Source organism: Aedes albopictus, chromosome 2 (assembly GCF_035046485.1).
Source record: "Aedes albopictus strain Foshan chromosome 2, AalbF5, whole genome shotgun sequence".
Classification (NCBI taxonomy): domain Eukaryota; kingdom Metazoa; phylum Arthropoda; class Insecta; order Diptera; family Culicidae; genus Aedes; species Aedes albopictus.
Window position 1 is genome coordinate 385,966,754 of NC_085137.1, and position 24,108 is coordinate 385,990,861.

At 40.5% G+C, this 24,108-nt stretch overlaps 2 protein-coding genes across 2 annotated transcripts in view; both read left to right on the forward strand.

The window, feature by feature from the left end:
* Positions 1 to 225: 225 nt before the first annotated feature.
* Positions 226 to 16,031, forward strand: LOC109400750 (uncharacterized). Its single transcript, XM_019673247.3, has 6 exons — positions 226 to 1,030; positions 14,291 to 14,405; positions 14,480 to 14,650; positions 14,712 to 14,848; positions 14,906 to 15,722; positions 15,784 to 16,031. The coding sequence occupies exons 1-6, from the start codon at positions 959 to 961 to the stop codon at positions 15,810 to 15,812; spliced, it is 1,341 nt and encodes a 446-aa protein (XP_019528792.3). The 5' UTR covers positions 226 to 958; the 3' UTR covers positions 15,813 to 16,031.
* Positions 16,032 to 16,259: 228 nt separating this feature from the next.
* The window catches only part of LOC115270030 (uncharacterized), a 38,192-nt gene continuing 30,343 nt past the window's right edge, over positions 16,260 to 24,108 (forward strand). The window contains exon 1 of the mRNA XM_062853153.1: positions 16,260 to 16,327. The gene's annotated coding sequence lies outside the window, so the exon portion shown is untranslated. The remainder of the gene's footprint in view (positions 16,328 to 24,108) is intronic.

Genomic DNA, 24,108 nt, shown 5'->3' on the forward strand with positions numbered 1-24,108 from the left:
GGGTTCTAGAATCATCGATTTAGTTTGGAAAAGTTATGTTTGAAGATTTAATTTGAAATATTTTAACGTTTACGGTCCCTCAATAAATTAAGGTTTGAATGGATAGCTAAAAGTTAACTTTCTGCCGATTTTCGGTAGCTATCAGATTTCCAATGCGTACAGATTTACCTGCGCCCATGCTTACACAGGTACATCGGTCGGTGCCGGTGCAAGTGCTTAGCGCTGTGACAGTTTCTCCTGGTCGTCCGATAAGACGAGATCTTCACCTTTTGAATTTGCGCGTAACTTCTTCGGCGTTTCGGAAAATGTGAAACTAAAATGAAGATTAACGATTTCTTTCTATCCTACGACGACGAGATGCCATCTTAAATTGAATAGTGCAATACCATACAACCTGGGTCGTATCGTACGCGTGAGTGGGCTATTCGCGTTATCGCGCGGGTGGTAGCTGGACGGACAAGGCACCCGATAACAGCGTTGGATTGAAATTTCCGATCAAGGAAAAAAAATCGTGTCGAAAATAATCACATTTTATCGCGCGAAAATACGTAGATTGATTACGACCGGCGACGTGTCGGTGTTTCGGCTAGTCCGCGCAAAGGTGCTAAGGTGTGCGCGGGGGGCTTCCCGCTGCTGCTGCTGGAGGCCGTATTTCGGAGTGTCCCATCGAGCTCATTTGAGTCAGTCACTGCTGAACGAACAATGAGAAAGCGCGCGTTCGTGAGGTGTTTGAACCAATATTGCTGTTTGGCATAGTGCTCTCTGGAGGTGAATCGATCCATCGACTGGCAGCGAAGACGGAAATCGGAAGAAAGTGTGTGCGCGCGCGATCACGATCAAGCGATCGATCGTTGGTTGTTATCGGTGTCACATAGCGGAGTGACGTACGCAGTAGTGTGGTGTGCTGAAGGGTGATCGCTACCGATCGGTCGGTGCAGTTTCCCGGTTTTGGGACGGAATGGTGTTCAATTGCACCATGTGCGGAATGGGCCCGCGATCAACCATACTGCTCGTCGGAATTCTGTCGCTGGTGAGTGAAGAATGAAGACAGTGTTTGAATTGAAAATTTATCTTTTTTTGGTGTTCAAGTTCTTTCGAAAGCAGTCTCTGTCACCTACGGGGGAACGGAAATGATGCAGTTTGATAGCGAGATTCACAATTGTTATCTTCAGTTTTATCGCTGTGCAGGGGCGGGCGAATTGCTGCGCATCATAAACCTATATGGCATGTTGTGGCGGAATTTAGATTGCCCAAGATGTGCAAATGACGCATAGGGTCAAACAACCCCTACGGCAACGGCAAATATGGCAATCCATAAATGTTCCTATCAGCAATAATCCAATCGGGTGTACAGCGGCATGACAGCAGGGCTCGATCGGATCGAGGTGTGACACACATTATTAAGCGTTCTGCACTAATTATGCTTGGTGTGCGCTTTTCTGGACCGATCCATCCGTTAACCTTGACAAGTGACCGTCATAATTAAGCCATCAGGGGTGCTCTATTTATCACTCCTCGACTCGATGGATATTTCCAACACAGATTGATCAGAGATAATTATCAGCTCGGTCAGTTTGGTTCGGATCGTTCGAACGACACCTGCATTGGTACAAGTGTATGATAAAAAGTGTTTACTGATAGGGATCGAAGACATTGAAGCTGCTCACTGTATATAAGTAGGGTTGTTTATTTGTTTTAAGAGATATCTATTTACGGTACAGTAGTTATAGAGCTATTCCGTAAGACAAATTGGTCACGTAGCAAACGAAAAGGAAGTCAACATAGTTACGCTCCGAGCGTGACTCAGGAATGCGTCGCGAGTTTGAGCGTAATTGTTTGTCCATTGACTAGATTGTGGTATACTGGTAACTCGTTCTTTTCTTCTTACTTTCTGCCTTTCTGTCCTCAACATTCGAAATGCTGGTTGAACACCGATCTATCTATACAGCTGAGTGAAGAACCAGAAATTGATGACGACTCTTAATTGTTCGAGGTCGAAGTACCGCAAGCAACAGAATACGATGATATGAACACTTTGAAGTATTGTTTACATTCCTATGTTTAGTTGATTGATTACAACTGTTAATGAAGTACTTTTGGTGTATTACTTGTTTTTTTTGTCCAATTCTGAGATACAAAATAACCTTGTGTTCTCTTACTCAGACGTTTCGATCATCCATGTTGGATCTATTTAACTCAAAGCTACAAGGGATAGACAAAATGATCGGGACAGGCAAAATTTTCACTTTTCAAAAAATGTTCAACTAGCTGTAACTTATCGATAAGTGTATCAAATACCTAATTTTTACTGTAAGTTCATCAACTAGTTGTGTATCAGTGGTCCAAATTTGGGAAAGATCGGGCCATTTTTCACGAAGTTATAAAAATTCTTGAAAAAGGTAAAATTATCCGATGGCCAACATTGAGCTATTTTATCTCCGGATTTAATGAACCTATTGCAATGAAATTTTGATCACTTATGACTTTTATAACTCTGGAACATTTGACATAACTTGAAATTTTTAACAAGAGAAAAAGTTATAGCGATTTTATTTTTTTCACGATTTTTTAGGAAATTGGTCAATTTTAATATGTATTTCATTACTTGTTAAATTTGTTGGCGGCTATGTTGTTATTTTCCTTCAAAACACATTTATATATAAGTCAATTAGAGGGAAATTAAATGAACTATAATTTGCATCTTGAATTTTGAAACGATGTTGAAGTTGTTTTGGATAATTTGGTGTTTTATTAGAAAAATGATCTAATCGTTATAATTTTCTTCCGTGTTAAGAATTTTAAGTCAGGTTATTCATAGGTTTTTCATAGCTCATTATATAAGTCATAAATGGTCAAAATTTCATTGCATTCGTTTCATTGAATCCGAAGATATAACAGCTCAAAGTTGGCTATCGGATAATTTTACCTTTTTCAAGAATCTTTATAACTTCGTGAAAAATGGCCCGATCTTTCCCAAATTTGGACCACTGATACACAACTAGTTGATGAACTTACAGTAAAAATTTGAGAATATTTGATACACTTTTCGAAAAGTTACTAGTGAACATTTTTTGTAAAGTGAAAATTTTGCCTATCCCGATCATTTTGTCTATCCCCTGTACTTTAAACACACGGATACGTTTATGTTGAAACATAAAAAAATACAAAAATGGCTCCACAATGACTGACTTGAATACTACCTACTCACGTTTTCAAGAGCACTAATTTTGAAAATTCGTAAACAGATGCATCTGATTTGCAAAAGATACCTCTTTTTACAAGTGAGCAAAGCCAGGGTAAACTAACCAACTAACTTAACTAACAAAGTTATTGATTGTTTCAATGCTTTGTTCGTTAGATGAGTTCCTCTAAAATTTGTATAAAAAATTGGAATTTGATTTCTTGATATTTCACCTTAAGGTGAAACTGGAAGCATTGCTTCATTTTTTTTGGTTTTCGATTTTTCATTAAATAACAAAGCAATATTTTCAAAATCGGTTTTCGTACACATGTAGAGTATGGATCAAGGTATCTTCTGATTTTTTTTGTGGTGGAAAATGTTTTCCATTTTTTCAAAAACCATTTTTTAGTGAAACTAAAAAAAATCAGGAGATACCTTGATCCATACGCTATAGGGTAATTCATGTATTTTGGACAGGCTGAGGACAACGTTCAAAAAATCGTCCCCTAGCTTTCTTAGAAAGCAATTGATTATTTTGCAAAGTTACCAATACGCTTATAATATGATTGTGCTTTGCGTTCCTGGTGACAAAAATCTTAACGAAAGCATTTTAAGCTGAGAAAATCTCGATTTCCGATCGCCTGTAAGAATTGCATTTTGGACACCGAATATATGTTTTGGACACCCTCAGATATATATAATTTGGACAGGGCAATTATCTCAATGTTTAGCCATGAATACTGCTAAATCATGGAAGTAGCATAAATTAACAAATATTTTCTTACAAATAATCAAATTTCTCCGCTTAACAGGCGTCTATTTTGATAACTATTACAGTTTTTGTTAAAATCGAGGAATTATCACCAGACCCACAGAATACGCCTCCAAGTATACAATCGCACTGCATCCCCATGTAGTTCGTCAGATGACCAAAATATATTTACAGTAGAAAACTTGTAATGTATTTTGGACACCACCTATTTTAAGCGTTCTAGATGAATATTAAGAGATTGGCTGCCTAATGCTTCTTTATTGAACATGTTTCAATGCAATAAAGCTTTTAAATTTCTTACAATTATTATTTCAACGATTTTGAGGTGAATATTGTATGTGACTGTGAAGTGTATGTCGTCTTGCATACCTGTGCATTTGAGGGGTTTTAGTGAAATAATTTACATTTTCGATAATTTTGAAGTAAATTCTTAATTGTTAAGCGAATTTTCAACGGAAGTCATCAGAATAGGGTCTATTTGATCAAATAATCGATATTCAGAAGTATCTACTTTTATTAGCTCTCCGGAACAAGGCATACATCGCCATGCATGTCCAAATTATATACATGTCCAAATTATATTTTTTACCCTATGTGTACAAAAACCGATTTTGATGTTTCGTTATTTAAAAAAAAATCATAAACCAAAAAGTGAGGAAATGCTTCCATTGAGATATTCGCTCTTTGAAGGAAGCTAGACAATGGACTAGCATGCAACGACTAGTGGCACAACCGAAAACTTTTCCTGACACTTGTGGCGGGAATAGAACCCGCGCTCCCCAGAACGATGCGACTGAGTGCTTGTTGACAATAGCCTCACGGCAACGAAGCCACACGATTTACTTCATCTCGGATTCTCCATTAGTTTCGATTTTTACTTACTTACTTTCAGTCCCGAGCTCCCATGGTGGTGCAGAGAGCCGAATTGAAAGATCTCCATCCTGGGCGATTGCCCGCCATCGCCTTGACCTGTGGCTAGGTCAAATTTCTGCCGACTTCCTTTACTTCCTTGTTGATCCTCTGGGTCTGCCTCTGCTGTGATGTCCCGCCTCTGCGTTTGGCGACCCACCTCCACTTTGGAGGAGTTGGAAATCCAATTGTGAGGCCACCATGCACGAATTATATGCCACAGGCATCCATGGAGACCTGCAGTCGTTGAGTGTTCTCCACTGATACACACTAAGTTTCACAGGCGACCAGCAGCACAGATTTCACGTTCGAGTTGAAAATTCGGATTTCGGTGCGTTGACTAATCTGATTGTTTTTCCATACATTTCTTAAACTCGCAAAGGTAGCCCTCGCGTTTTTGATTCGTGCACCTATGTGTATCTTGGTGCCGCCATCGGCCGTCATTTGGCTACTAAGATATTGGAAGCTTTCAACTTATGCAGTAGTTATGCGGATACCTACTACGGGGTCAGCTTTGAACATCTCGGCTGATATGCGACCGACCCCCGCGGCCCTGTTCGATTTCCTACTATAGATGGCTGTTTCTGTTTCCTGCAATAATGGAGCTTCGGTATTGACACGAGCAATATGGCGAACCCTTGGCGGATCATGTAGAGGTGTGGTTTTGAAGTGTCGACACTTCACAAAGGTTTCCAAAGTGCGCGAGCCAGCACCAGCGTATCAGCTGGTCAGTCGGCTCGGTCAATAGCTGTCCAGAGGTGTCTTTCACGGGCATCGTAGCTTTTATCTTAATCCCACTAAGGCGACGTGAGACATCGTAGAGTACCGGTATTTGCGGCTTTCTCGCTTTCCTCGGCTAGGGAATCCATCTGTGCTCTTTTGTCATGCTTCACTTCCTTCTCGAGAGCCGAATAGCACAACTGACGGGCTACGGCTTTGGCTTCTCGTATTTTTGCTTGCTCGGAATATCCGCAATACGGTTCTCCAGCTCCTCGACGAAGGACCTTTTCACCGCAGCGTCTTCCAGTCGGCTTGTGTTTAACCGGCGCTCGGGTTTCGCTTCCTATCGATGGATCCTCGCAATGCGCAGCCGGATCGCTTGATGCACATATGGTTGATTTTCCGTGACGCCATCACAGAAAACCCATGTTACCTTGTGCAGTCGACGGGGAAAAAGCGATCCCCAAATCACCATCTCATTGTTACCACAAAACAAATAGGTCACCGTTCTCGCACCGTTGAAGTTGTCTGTGTGAACTTTTTTGAACAAGTTGCTCGATTTCCGAGTGATTTTTAAATTTTAAATTAAAATTCAATGAGAACTTCTTTCGAGCTCCGTTGTCTCCGAAGTTCAAGTGAAGTTCACTTTTGGTACGGTCAACATTTATGAGAATTTTAAGTAGTAAGTTCGAAACAAGTTCGAAACGGAACATTTCAAGTTGGTGTTATATGTCCAATTGCACTATATTTGAACCTAAGAGGCACACAAAAATTCATTTGACACCAGTCCTATAAACATTGTTGGTGCCGCTTTTAATTGCCTTCAATATAGGTTAAAATTAAAGCAATTTCCACAGAAGTAGAAAATTTTTCACAAAATTTGGTGATATAGTACAATTAGTAAAGGGTAGTAGGGTCGCCTAATTCCGTGGTAGGTCACCATTCACCGTGGTAGTAGGGACCCATTCACCGTGTATGAGAAATTTTATTCTACTTTGTTTGAAAATGATCAAAACAACCCAGCCAAGGGAATTTTCTTCGTTTAAATTCATTTCAAGAAATAACTTGCAAGATTTTATTAGAAAAACGAATGTTCAAATTTTCGATTTTTTCTAGATATATGGGACAATATGGGGCACGGTGAATGGAGACCATTGATTTTTAGGGTACCCATTTACCGTTCCTTTTTGTTTCAATTAAAAAGTACGAGTAATCGTACTTTCTTGTTAAACTTACTTCGGTAATGCAAAATACATACCTGATATGTGAATTTAACCCTCTAATACCCAATCCCGCCTTTAGACGGGGTATAGTTTGAGCATTTTTGTAATTTTTGTTTCGTATAAAATCAATTTTTTTTATATTTTTCGGTGATATTTTGGACTGTTCTGTATATCTCAAAATGGTTTTTGGTTTATTTTAAAGCGTATTTACATTTTTTAAAAATCATTGAAAAATTGATGTTTTAGTCACCTTTTAGAAGTCATTGTTTATTTTGTATTGAATCGCTACAATTAACACATTTTAAATTTTTCCCACATCATTCTATCCTTGTTTAATAGTTTAAGGGAATCGAATACACTCTAAATTTATTTTCCTTAAAATTACACGGAAAATAAAATTTTCTGTAAAAAAAATTAAAATAATAATATTTCAACAATAATCATAAAATCTCAAAATGTTTTCATCTCAAAAAATCCGTTCCCCAAATTGGCTTCCAGGAAAAATATAAAAGTGTGAGGATGTTCAAAAATAAAAATTAGAAAAATCATAAACTGAAACTCACGAAATCGAGAATTAAAAAGAATCATCTTCCAAAACATGTTTAAATCGATTTTAGATCACGAAAAATGATATTTAGATCAAAATCAAAAATTTGGGTATTAGAGGGTTAATTGCTTCTTGGTGGAATAAAAACGTTACTACATTTAGTTTATCGCTTAAATCACCTTAGCGCAGTTTTCGTTTTTTTTTCACTATGAATGCAGTGAACGAGCAGAAACCCGCTTCATGTAAACACACTTTAGTGTCAAAATGATACTTTTAAATGTTTCTAATGAGCGTTTTGACATGGTAACAATACATCAGTGTTGTATTGGTGAAATTGAAGGGAAATTGTCGTATCATTCAATCATAATATGGAAATAATGGAAAAATATTCGAAGGCACACGGTGAATGGAGCCCCCACGGTGAATGGCGCCTTGACGGTACATGTACTTTCAAGTTCATAAACAATACATGTGTAACTTTATGGAGAACCAAAGCTAGTATGACACTCTTTGACCAATGCCAAATCTGGAGCTCGATTTGAATAGGTCGTATGTGCTTTTGTCGATTAAAAATTCGATCAGTTGGATTCGCTTATTATAGCAAAAACCGTTGAAATTGAGCAAAGTTGATACAAACAGCAGAATCCTCACAAAACAGGCTTTCTGTTCCATCATTGAAAGTTTGCAAAATATCTGCCATATTGCTACAATGACTAAAATAAACTGTTCGAATTTTATATCGACAAAAGCACATACGACCTATTCAAATCGAGCTCCAGAAATATTTGACCACTTTTGACAGTTAAATTTTGACCAAGGTGTACCTGGCAAACAAAAATATTTGTCACTCTCGAAAAACGAATAGGGACAAACAGAGCCAAACAACCTGCCAAAATTTATCTGTCAAAAGTGGTCAAATCTGGAGCTCGATTTGAATAGGTCGTATGTGCTTTTGTCGATTAAAAATTCGATCAGTTGGATTCGCTTATTATAGCAAAAACCGTTGAAATTGAGCAAAGTTGATACAAACAGCAGAATCCTCACAAAACAGGCTTTCTGTTCCATCATTGAAAGTTTGCAAAATATCTGCCATATTGCTACAATGACTAAAATAAACTGTTCGAATTTTATATCGACAAAAGCACATACGACCTATTCAAATCGAGCTCCAGAAATATTTCTGGAGCTCGATTTGAGTTGGTCGTATGTGCTTTCGTCGATATAAAATTCGATCAGTTTATTTTAGCAATAGTAGCAATATGGATGATGTTTCGGTGACTTTTAATGATAAAACCGAAAGCCTGTTTTGTAAGGAATCGGTTGTATGTATTAATTTTGTTAAATTCCAACAGTTTCCGCTATAAAAAGTGAATCCAACTGATCGAATTTTATATCGACGAAAGCACATACGACCTATTTAAATCGAGCTCCAGATTTGGCGTCTGGGCAAAGAGTGTAATAGCACCCCAAGTTCGACGAAGCCAGAATTGAACCAAATTTGAACTTCTGAGCCCGCTCTTCAAGTGAAATCCGAACTTTTGTTTGTTTGGGTTGTTCGACTTATGTAAACCACAATAATCAGCTATCATAAAGTGTGGAAAATAAGTTTTTTTAGCGTGTCAAAATAGATTCTTATTCAGCTGATATCGAAGCTAATACAGGAAAATCGAACAAGCAATGATTGCTGATTTTTGGTAAGCTTCCCAAGTAACCACGGAGCTGAAATCTTATTGCATGCTGATATACATGCTGATGCAAACTTACATGCAAACTTAAGGTTGATTAAAAGTGGATTGGGCAATTATGCGACTGCTTTAAGATTATACCAGTATAATTATAATTTGATTCTGTAATTGCCCATTTCCACTTTAAATCAACCTTAAGTTTGCATGTAAAGTAATGATTGCTCTAAATACACCGTATATCTGCATGCAATAAGGCTTCAACACCGTGGTTACTTGGGTTATTAAATCTTAAATCACTGGTCAAATAAGTACCAAATGTTGCATTTTGGTTTATTTACAATGTTTAAATTAAATTTTAATTAAATTTATTATTCAGCATTTATTTTTATCCAGCTGAACATATACTTACCTTACCGATCAGGCTAAGGCCGGGGTGGCCTCTGCTGTACATAGAAGCCGTCTCCATTCCACTCAGCCTCCTGTCATGCGGCCATGTTTTTGAGGCCAGCATCAAAATCCAGGAACGATTATTGACTGCGGCTGAATCATATCAATAACAATTATAAATTTTATGGAAACTTTATTCCCGTGACGAAGACGAGCTGATACTATTACGACTTCATTTTAAATAAATAATTGCGAAATTAAAAATCATGTTTTGCTTAAACTAACGATTTTAAAAGGTGAAACAAAAAATTGGTTGTGTTAAAAAGTTTCGCCGCTTTTGATTTTTGCTCCTGGAATCATGTTTGTTTACAAACTTTGCGCTGTCATGGGGAACCAAGCCGCCGAGCCGCCGCTATTGTATTCAACGAGGCGGCTGGAAGTGGGAACCAGAGATGTTGGCTCGTTATTTTCCTGTGGGGCAGTATTGCGGTGACAGGAGGCTGATTCCACTCGGTCCAAGGCTGTTTGTCTCCAGTTCCGCACTCTGCGTAGGATCCGCAGATCGTCCTCCAGTTGGTCGACCTACCTAGCTCGCTCCGCACCACGTCTTCTTGTACCGGTCGGATGACTCTCGAAAACCATTTCAGTCGGGTTGCTATACGACATCCTGATGACGTGACCCGCCCACCGTGGCCTCCCGATTTTCACGGTATGGACGATGGTTGGTTCTCTCAGTAGCTGATGCAGCTCGTGGTTCATTCGCCAAGTCCCGCCTTCCATCTGCACTCCGCCATAGATGGTACGCAACAAAAGATATTATAGTACAAGATGAAGATTGTCGCTCTCGTCGCTGTCCGCAACATCTCCGGGCCATGTCCGTCAAACGGTTTGTTTACAGCCTCAGCTGGTGGCGACTCGGGTGGCGATGAAAGGCTAACATATGAATGTGTCTGAAATAGAATATGTCAGCCTCCATACTGAGTGACGAAATCTAGAAAATTTTTGTTACTGGAATCAATGATTTAAGTAATCTGAGCCGAACATTAGCAATAGAAATTTTTGTCAGGTTCTTCAACACCGTCTAACAAAAAAAAATCTAATTTTGTTTTAGGAAACGAGTACTCCGCATGTGAGAAAAAAGTGATTCAGGGTATAATCAAATGTTGAGATAGAAACATTGAAAGGCAAATGAGAGGAACTAGGGATCCCAATGCAAATCGTGCTGAATATCGTCGATGATCAGCATAATCGGTGAAGTGATTTCAAGACATCCACATTCTGTTTTGACAGATATGTACCTGAGATGCTCCGACGCCAGAACAATGGGACCACTAGCGACAATCTCTATCTTGTACTATAATATCTTTTGTCTAATCAGCGTTTTGTAGATAGTCAACTTCGTGTTACGGCGAACTTTATTCGATCGTAGAGTTCTGCGGAGTCCAAAGTAAACACGATTTCCTGCCACAATGCGCCTCTTCTCTGCTGGTGTCGTTGTCGGCGGTCACCAGTGAGCCCACACACCAAATTTTCCTTCAGTGATCCAGCAATTCAAATTGCTGAAAGCATTTCAGCAATGCAATATTTTGCTGAAATGCAGCACATCTTCAACAGTTCGCTAGTTTTCAATTTTGCGGTATACTGCATAACAGCAAGCAATTTATTTTTTGCTGCTAACCAGCACTTCAAATGTCAAAACATTTTTAACCAGCAATAAATTTAATTATTCGCTGTAAACCAGTAAAATGCAATGCTGAACGCATATCAGCATTCACATTTTTGCTGAGAACCAGCAATCTGGCCGAACTGTCAAAAACGGGCTTGAAACAAATTCATTGCTTCATTTCCCCGTCATGTAAAAGTGCCTTTTCAATCTATTTAGCTATGTTTTCTGTGAGATATAAGATGTACTGAATAAAGCTGTGATAAAGAGAATGATCACAGCAGGCGATATAGCGCATTTGAATGTGATGCGAACTGTCAAGCAGACAATGTTAGGATAAGGATCCCTGCTTGCGTAGCAACAACTCCAGGCGTCACCCAACCGCGCTCACTCTTGCCACTTGCGAACCAACGTCAGCCTGGGTAAGTTGTGTGTGCTGCACGTGAGGGGTGATTCCTTCCCAGAGAAATCCTAAACTCCACATTTTCCTCTTCGGATGTAACTGAAACTGTGAAAAACATACAGGAACGCATTGCGGAAAAACTGTTTAGTAAGTACAATTCAAATTTTAGAATCACAATGTAAAATAATTGGCTTCTTTAGCGGTGTTGAGATAATTCCATATTCTGAATCTGCATGCAAAACTGAGCCGAAATCCAATTTTTCATGAATTTTGGTGCCCGGGAACCTATTTAAAAATCAATTTGAAGTTTGTATGGGAGCGATTTATCGAATCACCCCTCGTCGCATTTTGTACTGGGCGGAGCTGTCAAGCAGTGGGCCAGCTGTCAAAAGGTGATTTCGAAAAAAATCTTTTTGAAATTGATTTTAGGTACCAAAATAAAGTTCTAAAAATCTGCAAAAAATCATAGTGGTTCAGAAAAAGGTGCTCTTTCGTATAAAACCAAAAAATCAATACATTTCTCTAAATTTAAAAACCCAATTGTCATTTTCACATTTAGCGCTGGAGCCGGACGCCACGAAAATCAGCAAGTGTGTAATTCGAGTCGAATCTGCTTCGGAACCAAATCAACTTGATTGAAAATAAAGCAGAAAATTAATTAAAAAGTTACCAGCTATGACATTTTGGAGAAATAAATCCCCTTTCCGCTCTCCTTATCTATGTTTTGATAGAGTTTGGATCTTAAAAATACTGGAAACCAAACAAAATTGATTCGATCTCCGATTGCTGGTTAGCCAGCAAACTATGAATTCACATTACTGATCATTCAGCAAACGAGCTGTCACTTTTCAGGAATTTGGTATTGCTGATTGTTCAGTAAGTTTTACTTTGCTGGAAGAGTTGCTGGACTTACAGCGATAAAAATTTGGTGTGCAAGTACACGAATTTTTCAACCGCCTCGATTTCATCACCGTCGATACAAATTCGTGATGGCGGGCGCGGTGATTCTTCCCTGGAGCCCTTTGCCGTCATGTACTTTGTATTCGACACATTCGATTCGACTTGTTTCACTCTTCAGACGGATGTAAGTTTCCGCCATCGTCTCAAATTAACGAGCAATAATATCAATATCCTCAGCGAAACCAAGCAGCTGAACGGACTTCATGGAAAGCGTTCCACTTGTGTTTATCCCCGCTCTCTTTATTACACCCTCTAAAGCAATGTTAAACAGCAAGCACGGAAGACCATCACCTTGTCGTAACCCTCTGCGAGATTCGAAGGGACTCGAGAGTACTCGAACTACGCACATCACTCGATCCATCGTCGCCTTGATCAATCGTATCAGTTTATCCGGGAATCCGTATTCGCGTATAATCTGCCATAGCTGTTCTCGATCGATTGTATCATACGCCGATTTGAAATCGATGAACAAGTGATATGTGGGCACGTTGTATTCGCGGCATTTCTGCAACACCTGACGGATGGCGAACATCTGGTCCGTTGTAGCGCGTTCACCCATAAATCCAGCCTCGGTGATAGACGGCGGCATAACATTTGAGAGAGTATCTTGTAGGCAGTGCTCAGTAGTGTGATCACGGGGTAGTTCCTGCACACTTAAAAATTCTGAATTTTGATGGAGACGTAATAAAGGAAATTGACGTGATTGACCATGACACAAACAAACTTATGATTTATTTTTACGTCTTCGAACACGTGAACACAAAAACAATCATCGCCAAACTCGTTTAAGATATGTTTGACATAATTTTAAACATGTGCCAGTAGCTTTGGAACATTACACATATTTTTCAGTTTCATGTGCCAAAATTTTACATGAATCATAACGCAAACCAACCAGGCTGCGTTTGTTTACAATTAAACGTCAAACGACGTCGTGGCTGTGGTTTTGGAAACCTTTTTCCGCGTTATATTTGTGTTATGTAGTAAGTATTTTTAAATCTATTTGTGCAGTGTTTAAGTGAAAAAACAAGCAAAGAGGGCGGCATGCAGTGGCTATGTTTGAAGATACGATTTGCACGGATCCAGCGGGAGAGAAGTGTACGTTACTGTGTGGCAGGAAGAGAACTTACGGGTCAGGTGTTTGGTCTGAGATAGTGAAAAACTGCGAATTGTAATTAAGCTTTTATACACAAAGTGATGAAATTTAAATAAAATATTTTGAAATAAGATATCACGTCTTTATTACATTTTGCACAAAGAAAACCTGGGGAGTAGAGCTTGATAAACAAATGGGGGAATTGAGGTTATGTTACTGCCAGAAAGTACATGCAGTAAAATTACAAACAAGCTTGAATCAGTCTCTTGTAAAAATAAAATCAAACATAATTTTGTGTCATTTAGCTCGCTGCAATATGTCGGCGTAAAATGACACAAAATTACATGAGTTTTTCGAAGTGTGTGCAATCCAACTTGCCGCCCTTTCTGTAGATGGGACACACGATATCTTCCATCCATTTTTCCGGTAATACTTCTTCCTTCCAAATCTTGGTAATGACCCAGTGTAGTGATCTCACCAGTGCTTCTCCACCGTATTTTAGAAGCTCGCTTGGCAGTTGATCTGCTCCAGTGGCTTTATTGTTTTCAACCGGCCAACCTCCAACCTCTTGGAGATCAGGGGCCAGAAGTCTTTCGAAATGGAACATATGTTACTTATTTTTTTTTTATCGCACAAATCTGATGTCACAGAAATTTACCCATTCCTTTCAAATCGTGTGTCCATGAAAATTATACATTACCAGCAACATACTATTTACATACCCTTGCACTCTTCTAATTCCAGGCCTTTTCCGCGGCATATGTATTCTTCAGCATATCGGGGGTCTTGGCGCACAACTGCCACCTCAACATGACGACATCTCCCGAAGAGTATGGCATCTACCTGTACTACCTGCGTTGTAAGTTTCCACTTCCCGGTCAGCATTGGCTTCTAACGCTAGTATAACGTTTTAAATGTTTGTTTCTTGACCAGATTCAGGATGCGGTCCCGTCAACCTAACCTATTTGGGAATCCGGGATGTGCCAGCTGAATTCGAGATTATCGTCCCGGACGTGTCCGCAGCAGCCGAAAGAACCTACATATTCTGCATTATCGGATTGATATTGTTTGGAGTGTGGTTTATTACGTCATTTTTATCGTTGAGTAGGTTAAGATTCGTTAATAAAATTTGTAACTTATTTCATATGCTGTTAAATTGTTACAGTTTCAATATGCACCTCCTGCATTGGACGGTGCTGTATTGCGATTGGGATATACCCGTACGTCATCACGTTGTTTCTGGTACTGATCTACAGTGCTGTGGCCTTCGTATTCTACTTAATCGATTTCATACAAAGTTTCGTAAGTACGGAGAGGTCCTGATGGAGAATCATCAGTAAATGAAGATTAATATTTCAGGAACTGGACTTTGTGCTTGACCTTCTAGAGATTCAAAATAGGCACGAAGTTGAACCTTTCCTGGACCGATTGGATGAAATCCTGTTGGTGGTGCCTCCTCTGCTGATGTGGATTGTAGCTGGAATGGGAGTTCTGTTTTGGTTCATGTTCCTAACGTTTGCCTTTGTCATGCTTGGCGTTGCAAGCCGTTTGTGGGCAGAGAATAAGCCGGCTCCTTCCTATGACCGTGCAGTTCAACAAAGTCGAACCGTTGTGCCGGCGACAGCTCCTGTAGAAATGACAGAGAACACTAGAGTTGTGCATCCAGCTCCAACAGTGGTAGCAGCTCGCTACAATGATCCAGCACGACAGCCTAATGAACCACTTCCCTACCATCAACTGCCCCCTTCGATGGTGGACGTACGAAGAACTATCGAACCGCTGAAGAGCGGCCACGAACCCACACAGAACCTCCAGGTTTCCCATGTCCCACTGCACAACAACCACCACAACCATCCCCATGAACAACCGGGCCCTCTACGACCCAGCTCCGTCGTCAACCCTTACACTGACAAACGGTTTTCCTACATGCCTGGGAATCCACAACCGTTCTCGTACCTCGCGGGTCCTCCACCCCATTCCAGCCCCAGGAGCTCGGTGAACATTCCGGAGGTCCGCAGCCAACTGCCATGGAGCTACTTCCCACCGGTGGAAGAAGCCGGAACGCCAAAACGGGTCACCTCCACTTTGACCGAGCACAAGGAGTTTCCCGGACAAGAGATTAGCGCCCCCATTTCGAAACCAGGTGCCATAGACGATCGGTCAAGTGACGAAGGAAGTAAGTGAATTGCATCCCAACACTATCCGTACCTATGATCATATTTACCTCATCTTTTTAGAATGGAGTGGTCCCGAGTATCGATATTGAACCCCCTCTCGCACCTAATCGACCGAAGCCAAAGATGCCATCAAGCGCGATGCCAAACGAACGATCAGTCATTCTATACCTTAGCCCGTACGAGTCTACTTAGTAAATCGTCACTTAGTGCCTCTTCGAGCGCTGTTGAGCAGCGTGAAAAGTAATTAGCTTGTAAGCCACTCGTGTTTAAGCGAACGAATCGTTTCTAATAAACGTTGTTGAAGAGAAGAGTCTAACTAAATCAATTCAATTATTGTTACGACCATCGATTACCTGTCGGTCGGTAGGTACTTGAGATCGTATAACTGGACCATCCGAACCGGCGGCCAGTTGGATCATGGGGGGAGCTGCACTTTAAATCGACTACGCCATTACATATGGCGAGGACAAATCGTGATAAGGGAAGCAATTGGTCAACATTCAGGTAGTTATCTACCCAGCACGGTCCCGACAGCGAAGTTGGCAAAGGTGACTCAGAAGTCGTTAAGATATTGAGCTTTTTTTTCTGTGATGCAGACGGGTCGGTAAGCGTAATCAGTAATCCGGGTCCGATTAGGGTTTATCGATCTATTTTGGACTTATTTACCAAATTACGGGGTTTTTGTTTTTCGGTGACTAATTATGATTAATGAAGGTCGAAAATCTCACGGATGTAAATCCTCTGAAAGTTTTACAAGATATATTCGTTAAACGTTGTAGGAGTTACTCAGAGGCCAAGTTTTTTGAAAAGCTGACGATAAATACATTTTTAACATGTTTTTTTTCTATTTAATACATGTAAAAAATCAACAATTTGAGGAAGTTTAGCCAGTAAGTATAGACATTGGTAGATACATTTCATGATGATACTTTTGGCTGGAGAAATACTCTGAGCAATCCGGAAAATCTTGAGACACCCCAAAATAAAACTTATTTTTTCTTAGCGTCTAGCAATCGCTAAAACCGATTTCACAGATAAAACATAGAAAAGTAAAATAATGCCATGCATGGATTCGAACACCGGATCTCCTGATCGTGAGCCGCATCTCTTACCTCTCGGCTATTTCACCGAGTTAGAAGATGGCTGATGAACGTGATACTGCTTCTACGTTTCTGGTGAAACGAATTTGTTGACATTTAACGCAACCAACCAGCACTTACATGATACGCGTAAAATTGAGTCCAAATTATGATTCAGTCTTGAAAACATTTACGTTCTTTGGCGATTCCGTTTCGTGCAAATTTCAGAATTTCTAAGTGCGTATGAGTAACTCTCACTGAGACCGGTCCACTATTTACACCTTGTCTTTAAATATAATTTAGGCAGCGATTTTCCGAAAGTCCTCTCCAAAAAGTAAGGAAAATGGTTCCGGGTCATTTGGCCAAACGCCGTTTGGCCGAACGTCATTTGGCCGAAAGAGACATTTGGCCGAACGCCATTTAGCCGAATGCCGTTTGAGCGAAAAATAAACGATGAACTGAAGTGACCATGTGACAGTTTCCCGCATCAATATTACTAGAAAGAACAGCCAGCGCAGTTCCAGCACAAACTAATCTCTAAATGTCAATACTAGCAAGAACAGCCTATGATTAAAAGAAGGAAATATTTCTGATCATCATATTGGCAGTTAGATTGTCAAGAACTTCCTCTAAATTCTTTTGGTCATAATTCGGCCAAACGACCCATTCAGCCAAATGGCATTCGGCCAAATGACCGGACACCAAGGAAAATGCATTTGATTAATGAAAATGAAGGACCCTCAATTAGAGCAACAACCATTTATGCGGTCCCTTGGATTTTGATCAATTGTTGGCACATTTTAACCGTTAAAACTCGAAAGTTGCTACAGAAACCACCTCAAAACTAAATGCTGTTGAAAACAGAAAAGGAGGTACTTCCTTTGCAGTTGTTAAAAGTTGAGTCGGCCGTATTGAATTTATATACCAAAACTTTCTATTGCCATGTTGGCAACCGCCGATTTTCAAAATTTTTGCGTCAATCGCAAGCTGGCACATTTTCAACAACATATCACGAAATTAGTGATGTCTTTTTCTTCTATCACAAGTTATCTGCCGTTTTCTAGATCATCATCTACATTTTTTTTGAAGACAAGGTGTAAATAGCGAGCTGGTCTATTTAAGCGAGAGTTACTCGTATATTAACAAAGTTAGGTAGGACACTGGACTAAAAGAATCGTGATAAACCTGAATCAAAAATTTGCCGCCATATTCTCTCTTTTTCCTCTCTGCATATACAACTCATTTATATTCATAGACTCATAGCCTTCGCTAGAACTGAAACGGGTCCTTCCAACATTCACAGCACCGTAATATATTATATAACTTGTAACAAGTTATGCAACCAAGCGATTTCTGTCGCTTCTCCTTCAGAGTAATCAACAAACAATCTATGAAGTACCAAAAGTGACTCCCAGATATCACATCCTACCCTACTAACAAATACCTCATCCGTGCTGGTTGTGGGGACGCAGATTACTCTCGATCTCTAGAAGCAACAACCGTTACACTTTAACATTCCTTTCTCTTCCCAACTGAATGTAAGGACTTGGGCAGCACTGATATTGAACCATAATGTATGGGCTACTTAAGGGCCCATATAGCCGAGGCGGTAAACGCATGGGTATTCAGCATGACCATGCTGAGGGTGACGAGTTCGATTCCCGGTCGGTCCAGGATCTTTTCGTAAAGGAAATTTCCTTGACTTCCTTGGGCATAGAATATCTTCGTGCCTGCCACACGATATACACATGCAAAATGGTCATTGGCAGACGAAGCTCTCTGTTAATAACTGTGGAAGTGCTCATAGAACACTAAGCTGAGAAGCAGGCTTTGTCCCAGTGAGGACGTTATGCCAACAAGAGAGAGAGAGAGGAGTATGGGCTACTGAAATTGCACTTTGAGAATAAGTGGAGTGTTGCAGTCCCTTATTCAGTTGGATCTCATTGCAATTCATGTCACCAAATCAGGTCAATCACCAAAGAGCAACCATTGACATCAGCTTAAGCTTAACTAAAGCTAAACTACAAGCTTGAGCCACTATTTAACATGTTAGAACAATGCGCCGCTTGTTTAAACGGCTTGTTCAGGTATGCATCGATTAAGTGGACACTTGATTTTATGTTAATTTTACCTCGATTTTATGTACATTTTTTATTGGTAAACTTTCAATATCCAAGCAGTTTGAAACTTGCAGTTTGTATTATGATGACTTATAATGCAGGGGTTTTTAGAGTTTTGACACGCGGAGCACTTCATATCAATAAGTTGTTTTGTGCAGCACCCATAATAGCGCCAAAACACCTCATGACATACCGTAATCCGGGGTAACGTTGATCAAAATGTTCGACCTTTCTTGAATAATCCTCTTGTTAAAGCAAACGTTGCATGTTTTATCTTCAATTGTAATGGCTCGGCAGTCTTATTAAAGAATTAAGCGAACTACAATGTTCTCGCTCCGACGTTTCGGTCCTGGGTTGGGACCTTCTTCAGGGATCTATAATTTATTCACAATAAGGACAATAATTGGACTCGTATTTGACATATAAAGTTACACATAAAACAATTTTACAAACATAAAGGTGTTTAAATTTACATTTTTGTAGTCTGTTTTAAATTACTTACAAAGAATTGTTCGCTCTTGTCCTAATACTTTTAGCCTGTCGTGTTGTCCTTTTCGTTCAAACATTTGTGGAATCCTATTTTGTGTTATAATCTTAATTTCAAATTGTCTGTGTTATAAAATCGTCTACTCACTGTTGTGGGTATACTAAACGGTCAACGGTATTGTATGTTGTTCTAGTAGCGGGAGTATTTGGCGTTTTCTTTGCACTGTTTCACTGTCGGGTGTAGGCGAGTCTAATGTTTTCCAGTTTTTTAAGATGGTTCCTGATTCTGATTTTGTGTTTGTGTTAGTGATGTGTTTGGTCTATTGCTATTAGTGTTATTGTGGTGATGGTACTTTTTTAGTGTGTGCATGATTCCTGTATAGCTAATACTTAACCCGTCCGTATCGGTCCGTTTGTTTATATTTTTCGTCGTCAGAATGTGGCAAATTTCTAGGATGGGAAGTCTCGTTGGTTTATTGCTGGTGTCTAGTATTGCTGGGTTGGAGTAGTCGAATGTGTGCCCTGTCGTTGCGCTGTGGTGCATTATAGCCGTCCTTTCTTTCCATTGGTCAAGTTGTATCTTTGAGGGCATGTCCATAATTTTATCGAGTTTGTTTTTGTCCGATTTGTGTCCGTAGAGTCGTGTCTGTAGTTTGTTCGTAGTTAACCCTACATACATACCTGAAGAAGGTCCCAACCCAGGACCGAAACGTCGGAGCGAGAACATTGTAGTTCGCTTAATTCTTTAATAAGACTGCCGAGCCATTACAATTGAAGATACCAGGTGACATCCAGTCGAAAATACCGCCCAAAAAAGTTGCATGTTTTATATTTTTGAAAACAAATAATGACCCTCTGAGTATGTGTTAAACTACTCGAAAAAGTATTGTGAAACTTTAAAACATATTTAAATAGGCTTTATAATCTAATTTTTGATTTGGTTGATTTGGGGTAACATTGATTATGTCAGTGATCAATGTTCGTTAGTGTTGAAAATACTCTTACTTACTAAATTAGGGGACCCTGATTTCAAATATGTTGTCCACATTCTACAGTGTTATGTACTTTTTGATTTATTCTAGGATTAAAATCCTCAAAACCGCGAATAACGCCTAGAAGTAGGCAATGGCTTAAGGAATTTATACTTACTTTCAGTCCTGGGCACCCACGGTGGTGCAGAGGGCCGAATTGAAAGATTTCCATCCTGGGCGATTGCCAGCCATCGCCTTGACCTGTGACCAGGTCAAATTTCTGTCGGCTTGCTTGATTTCGTTGTTGAAGCTGCGCCGCCATGAGCCTATGGGTCTGCCTCTGCTGCGATGTCCTGCTGGATTCCAATCTAACGCTACACTTTCGCTCCCGAGTTTCTGTGGCTATCGGCTTTTGATGACATCGACGATGGAGCTCCACGTTGGAGATCCAATTGTGAGGCCACCATGCACGAATCATATACCGCAGGCATCTAATGATGAAAACCTGCAGCCGTTGAGTTTTCTCCAATGATACACACTGATACTGGCGTATAGCAGTAAAGATTTCACGTTCGAGTTGGAAATTCGGATTTTGGTGCGTCGACTAATCTGGTTGTTTTTTCATACATTTCTTAAACTCGCAAAAGCAGCCCTCGCCTTCTTAATCCGTGCACCTATGTCGGTCTTGGTGCCGCCATCGACCGCCATTTGGCTACCAAGATATTGGAAGCTTTCAACATTCTCCACTGATTGCCCAGCTACCGTAAAGCTGGAAGGGTTGACCGTGTTTACATCCAACAATTTGGTCTTGTTGACGTTGATGGTAAGACCTGCCGCTGAGGAGCGATTGGCAAGATCATCGAGCTTGCTCTGCATATCAGAGCGCCGTTGACCTAGGAGAGCAACGTCATCAGCCAATTTGAAGTCATTTAGGTGCTCCATGGTAATGTGCTGCCACAGCATTCCACGATTTGCTTCACGATCAATCGCACCTACCAGGATCTCGTCGATTACGATGAGGAAAAGTAGCGGTGATAGTACACCCTTGCCTCACACAAGCAACGACCCGGATGAGATCGGACAAAACACCGTTGTGCAGTACTCTGCACGAAAATGCCTTGTACTGTGCTTCAATGAGGCCGATGATTTTCTCAGGGAGACGCTTGCGCCAGAGCGCTTTCCACATGATTCGTGATTGAGACGGTCGAAAGCTTTTTCTTGGAATTCATTGATTTGCTCCAGAATGATACGGAGCGTGACAATATGGTCCACACAGGATCGTCTGGCACGGAATCCTGCTTGCTGCTGTCGGAAAGTTGCGTCAATCTTCTCCTGTATCCGGTTAAGGATCACTTTGCAGAGAACGATACACAGTATGTTACTGATGCCCCACCAATTATCACATACAGTCAGGTCACCCTTTTTGGGTACCTTTACTGAGACGCCTTGCATCCAGTCGGCCGAAAAATGAGCATCTTAGCTGATATGCGATCGACGTCTGAAGCTCTGTTTGATTTCATGCTACGGATGGCTGTTTCTATCTCCTGCACTGAGCTTCGGTGTTGACACGGGTAATGCGTCGAACCCTTGGCGAATCATGCTGAGGTGTTGATGACGTGACCGACACTTAAAAAAGGTTTCCAAAGTGCTCAAACCAACGTTTCAACTGGTCAGCCGGGTCGGTCAGTAACTGTCCAGACGTGTCTTTCACGGGCATTGTAGCATTCATCTTAGTCCCACTAAGGCGACGTGAAACATCATAGAGGAGACGGTTGTCGCCGATGTTTTCGGCTTTCTCGCCTTCGTCGGCTAGGGGGTCTGCCCACGCTTTTTTGTCCCGTCTACCGCGTCTATCGCGACTTTGGCGTTCCTCCACTCTTCTATCTTCATCCAGGTATCATCTGTGATCCACTGCTTTCTCCGGGTGCGTAGCTCACCCAAATGATTCTCGCCGGTGGCGATGACGGCGTTCTTGTTGGCGCTCCATTGATCTTCTACGCTTCCACCTTCTGGAATATTCGCAGCACGGTTCTTTAGCTCCTCGACGAAGAACCTTCTCACCGCAGCGTCTTCCAGTCGGCGTGTGTTGAACCGGCGCCCGATTTTCTCCTTCTGTCGATGGATCTCGCAATGCGTAGTCTGATCTCGCCGATTAGGAGATGATGGTCGGACGCTATGTCGGCGCTACGTTTGTTCCGCATATCAAGAAGGCTCCGTCTCCATTTTCGGCTGATGCAGATGTGGTCGATTTGATTTTCCGTGACGCCATTACGGGAAACCCATGTCAATTTGTGCACTAGTCGATGAGTAAAGAGCGATCCCTCAATCAGCATACCATTCTTGCCACAAAATTCTGCAAACAGCTCTCCGTTTTCGCTCATTTCTCCGAGAACATGGCGTCCCTCACAGATAAAAATAATGAGATTTACACGTCATGTAAACTTCAGTTTAGTTATGTAAATTTAGTGTTATGATGGTTTACATGATATATCATGTAAATTTGTGTTATATGTAATGTAAACACACAGAGTCATGCTGTATTACATGACATATAATGGAAGTTTACATGATGTTTTATGACTTTTACATGATATGTCATGTAAACTTCTGTGATATCCCACGCTCCAATCATGTGTATCATATGTCACCGAATTTAACACTATTTTTTCGATCATGCATGACGTGCTCATAGTCCAAGTTGTCGGAACCAATTTTCGCGTTGAAGTCGCCCATGAGGATCTGGATATCACCTTTCGGAATCTTGTCCACGACAGCATTCAGTTGACTGTACAAAGAAAGAAATCATGAAAATTAAACAACACGTAAGTTAAGCATCGTCTGAAAATTATAGCGGAAGCTACAAAATTACAGCCATTTACCGTGAGATGATACCGTCCGCTCAGTAATCAGCCAACCATGCGTACTGTTTACAGATTTTGAGACATATTCGCTTGAAATTTACATGCAGTAACGTAAACGAGGACAGCTATGCTCAGTCGTCTGCCTCGCTGCTCTCTCGCTCTCTGTGGCAGAACCGGTACAACCCAAGTAACACAGAAAACATCTTTCAAAATAAAAATTTCAAAAGATGTTTTATAAATGTAATACAAGTGTATCAGAACAAATCTTGTGTTTTACTCAAGTTATAATTATGTAACAAAAATACAAACAGCAGAAATGTGTTTTATTCGCGCATCGTCTATGTCATGTAGAAAAAATGTTCATTACACAAATATTCAACATTAGTAGAGCATAAAATGTAAAGGTGTATAATGACAGCATCCAATGATAACGTTTCCACGACTCCATATTAGCATTTGTTTTAAATCTGCATTATTTACAGTTCAACTATTCACGTGTCGGGTATTTTTACGTTAGCATGAAACCAAAATAATGAGTACTTACGTGTCATTTGTCGTACAATATTCGTGGCGCCTGAGCTATTCAAGGACCAACCAAAGACAATTTATCTCACGGCCAACATTCGCAATAACCAGTGCAATCAGTGCTTTTCTTTATTATCAAGACAAAACATTCAGAGCCCAACGTTGTTGTCTTAAATCTAAATTTAAGTTATGCCAACCGACCATCTTTTTAGGCAACTAATAACAGCTGCTGGAGGCGGATCGTTGCATAAAATCAATCCCCAGTGAATGTTTGCTCCACCGAGATTCTGTCTGACTGTAATAATTAAACAATAATAATTTAAATGAAATACGTACTCGTGAA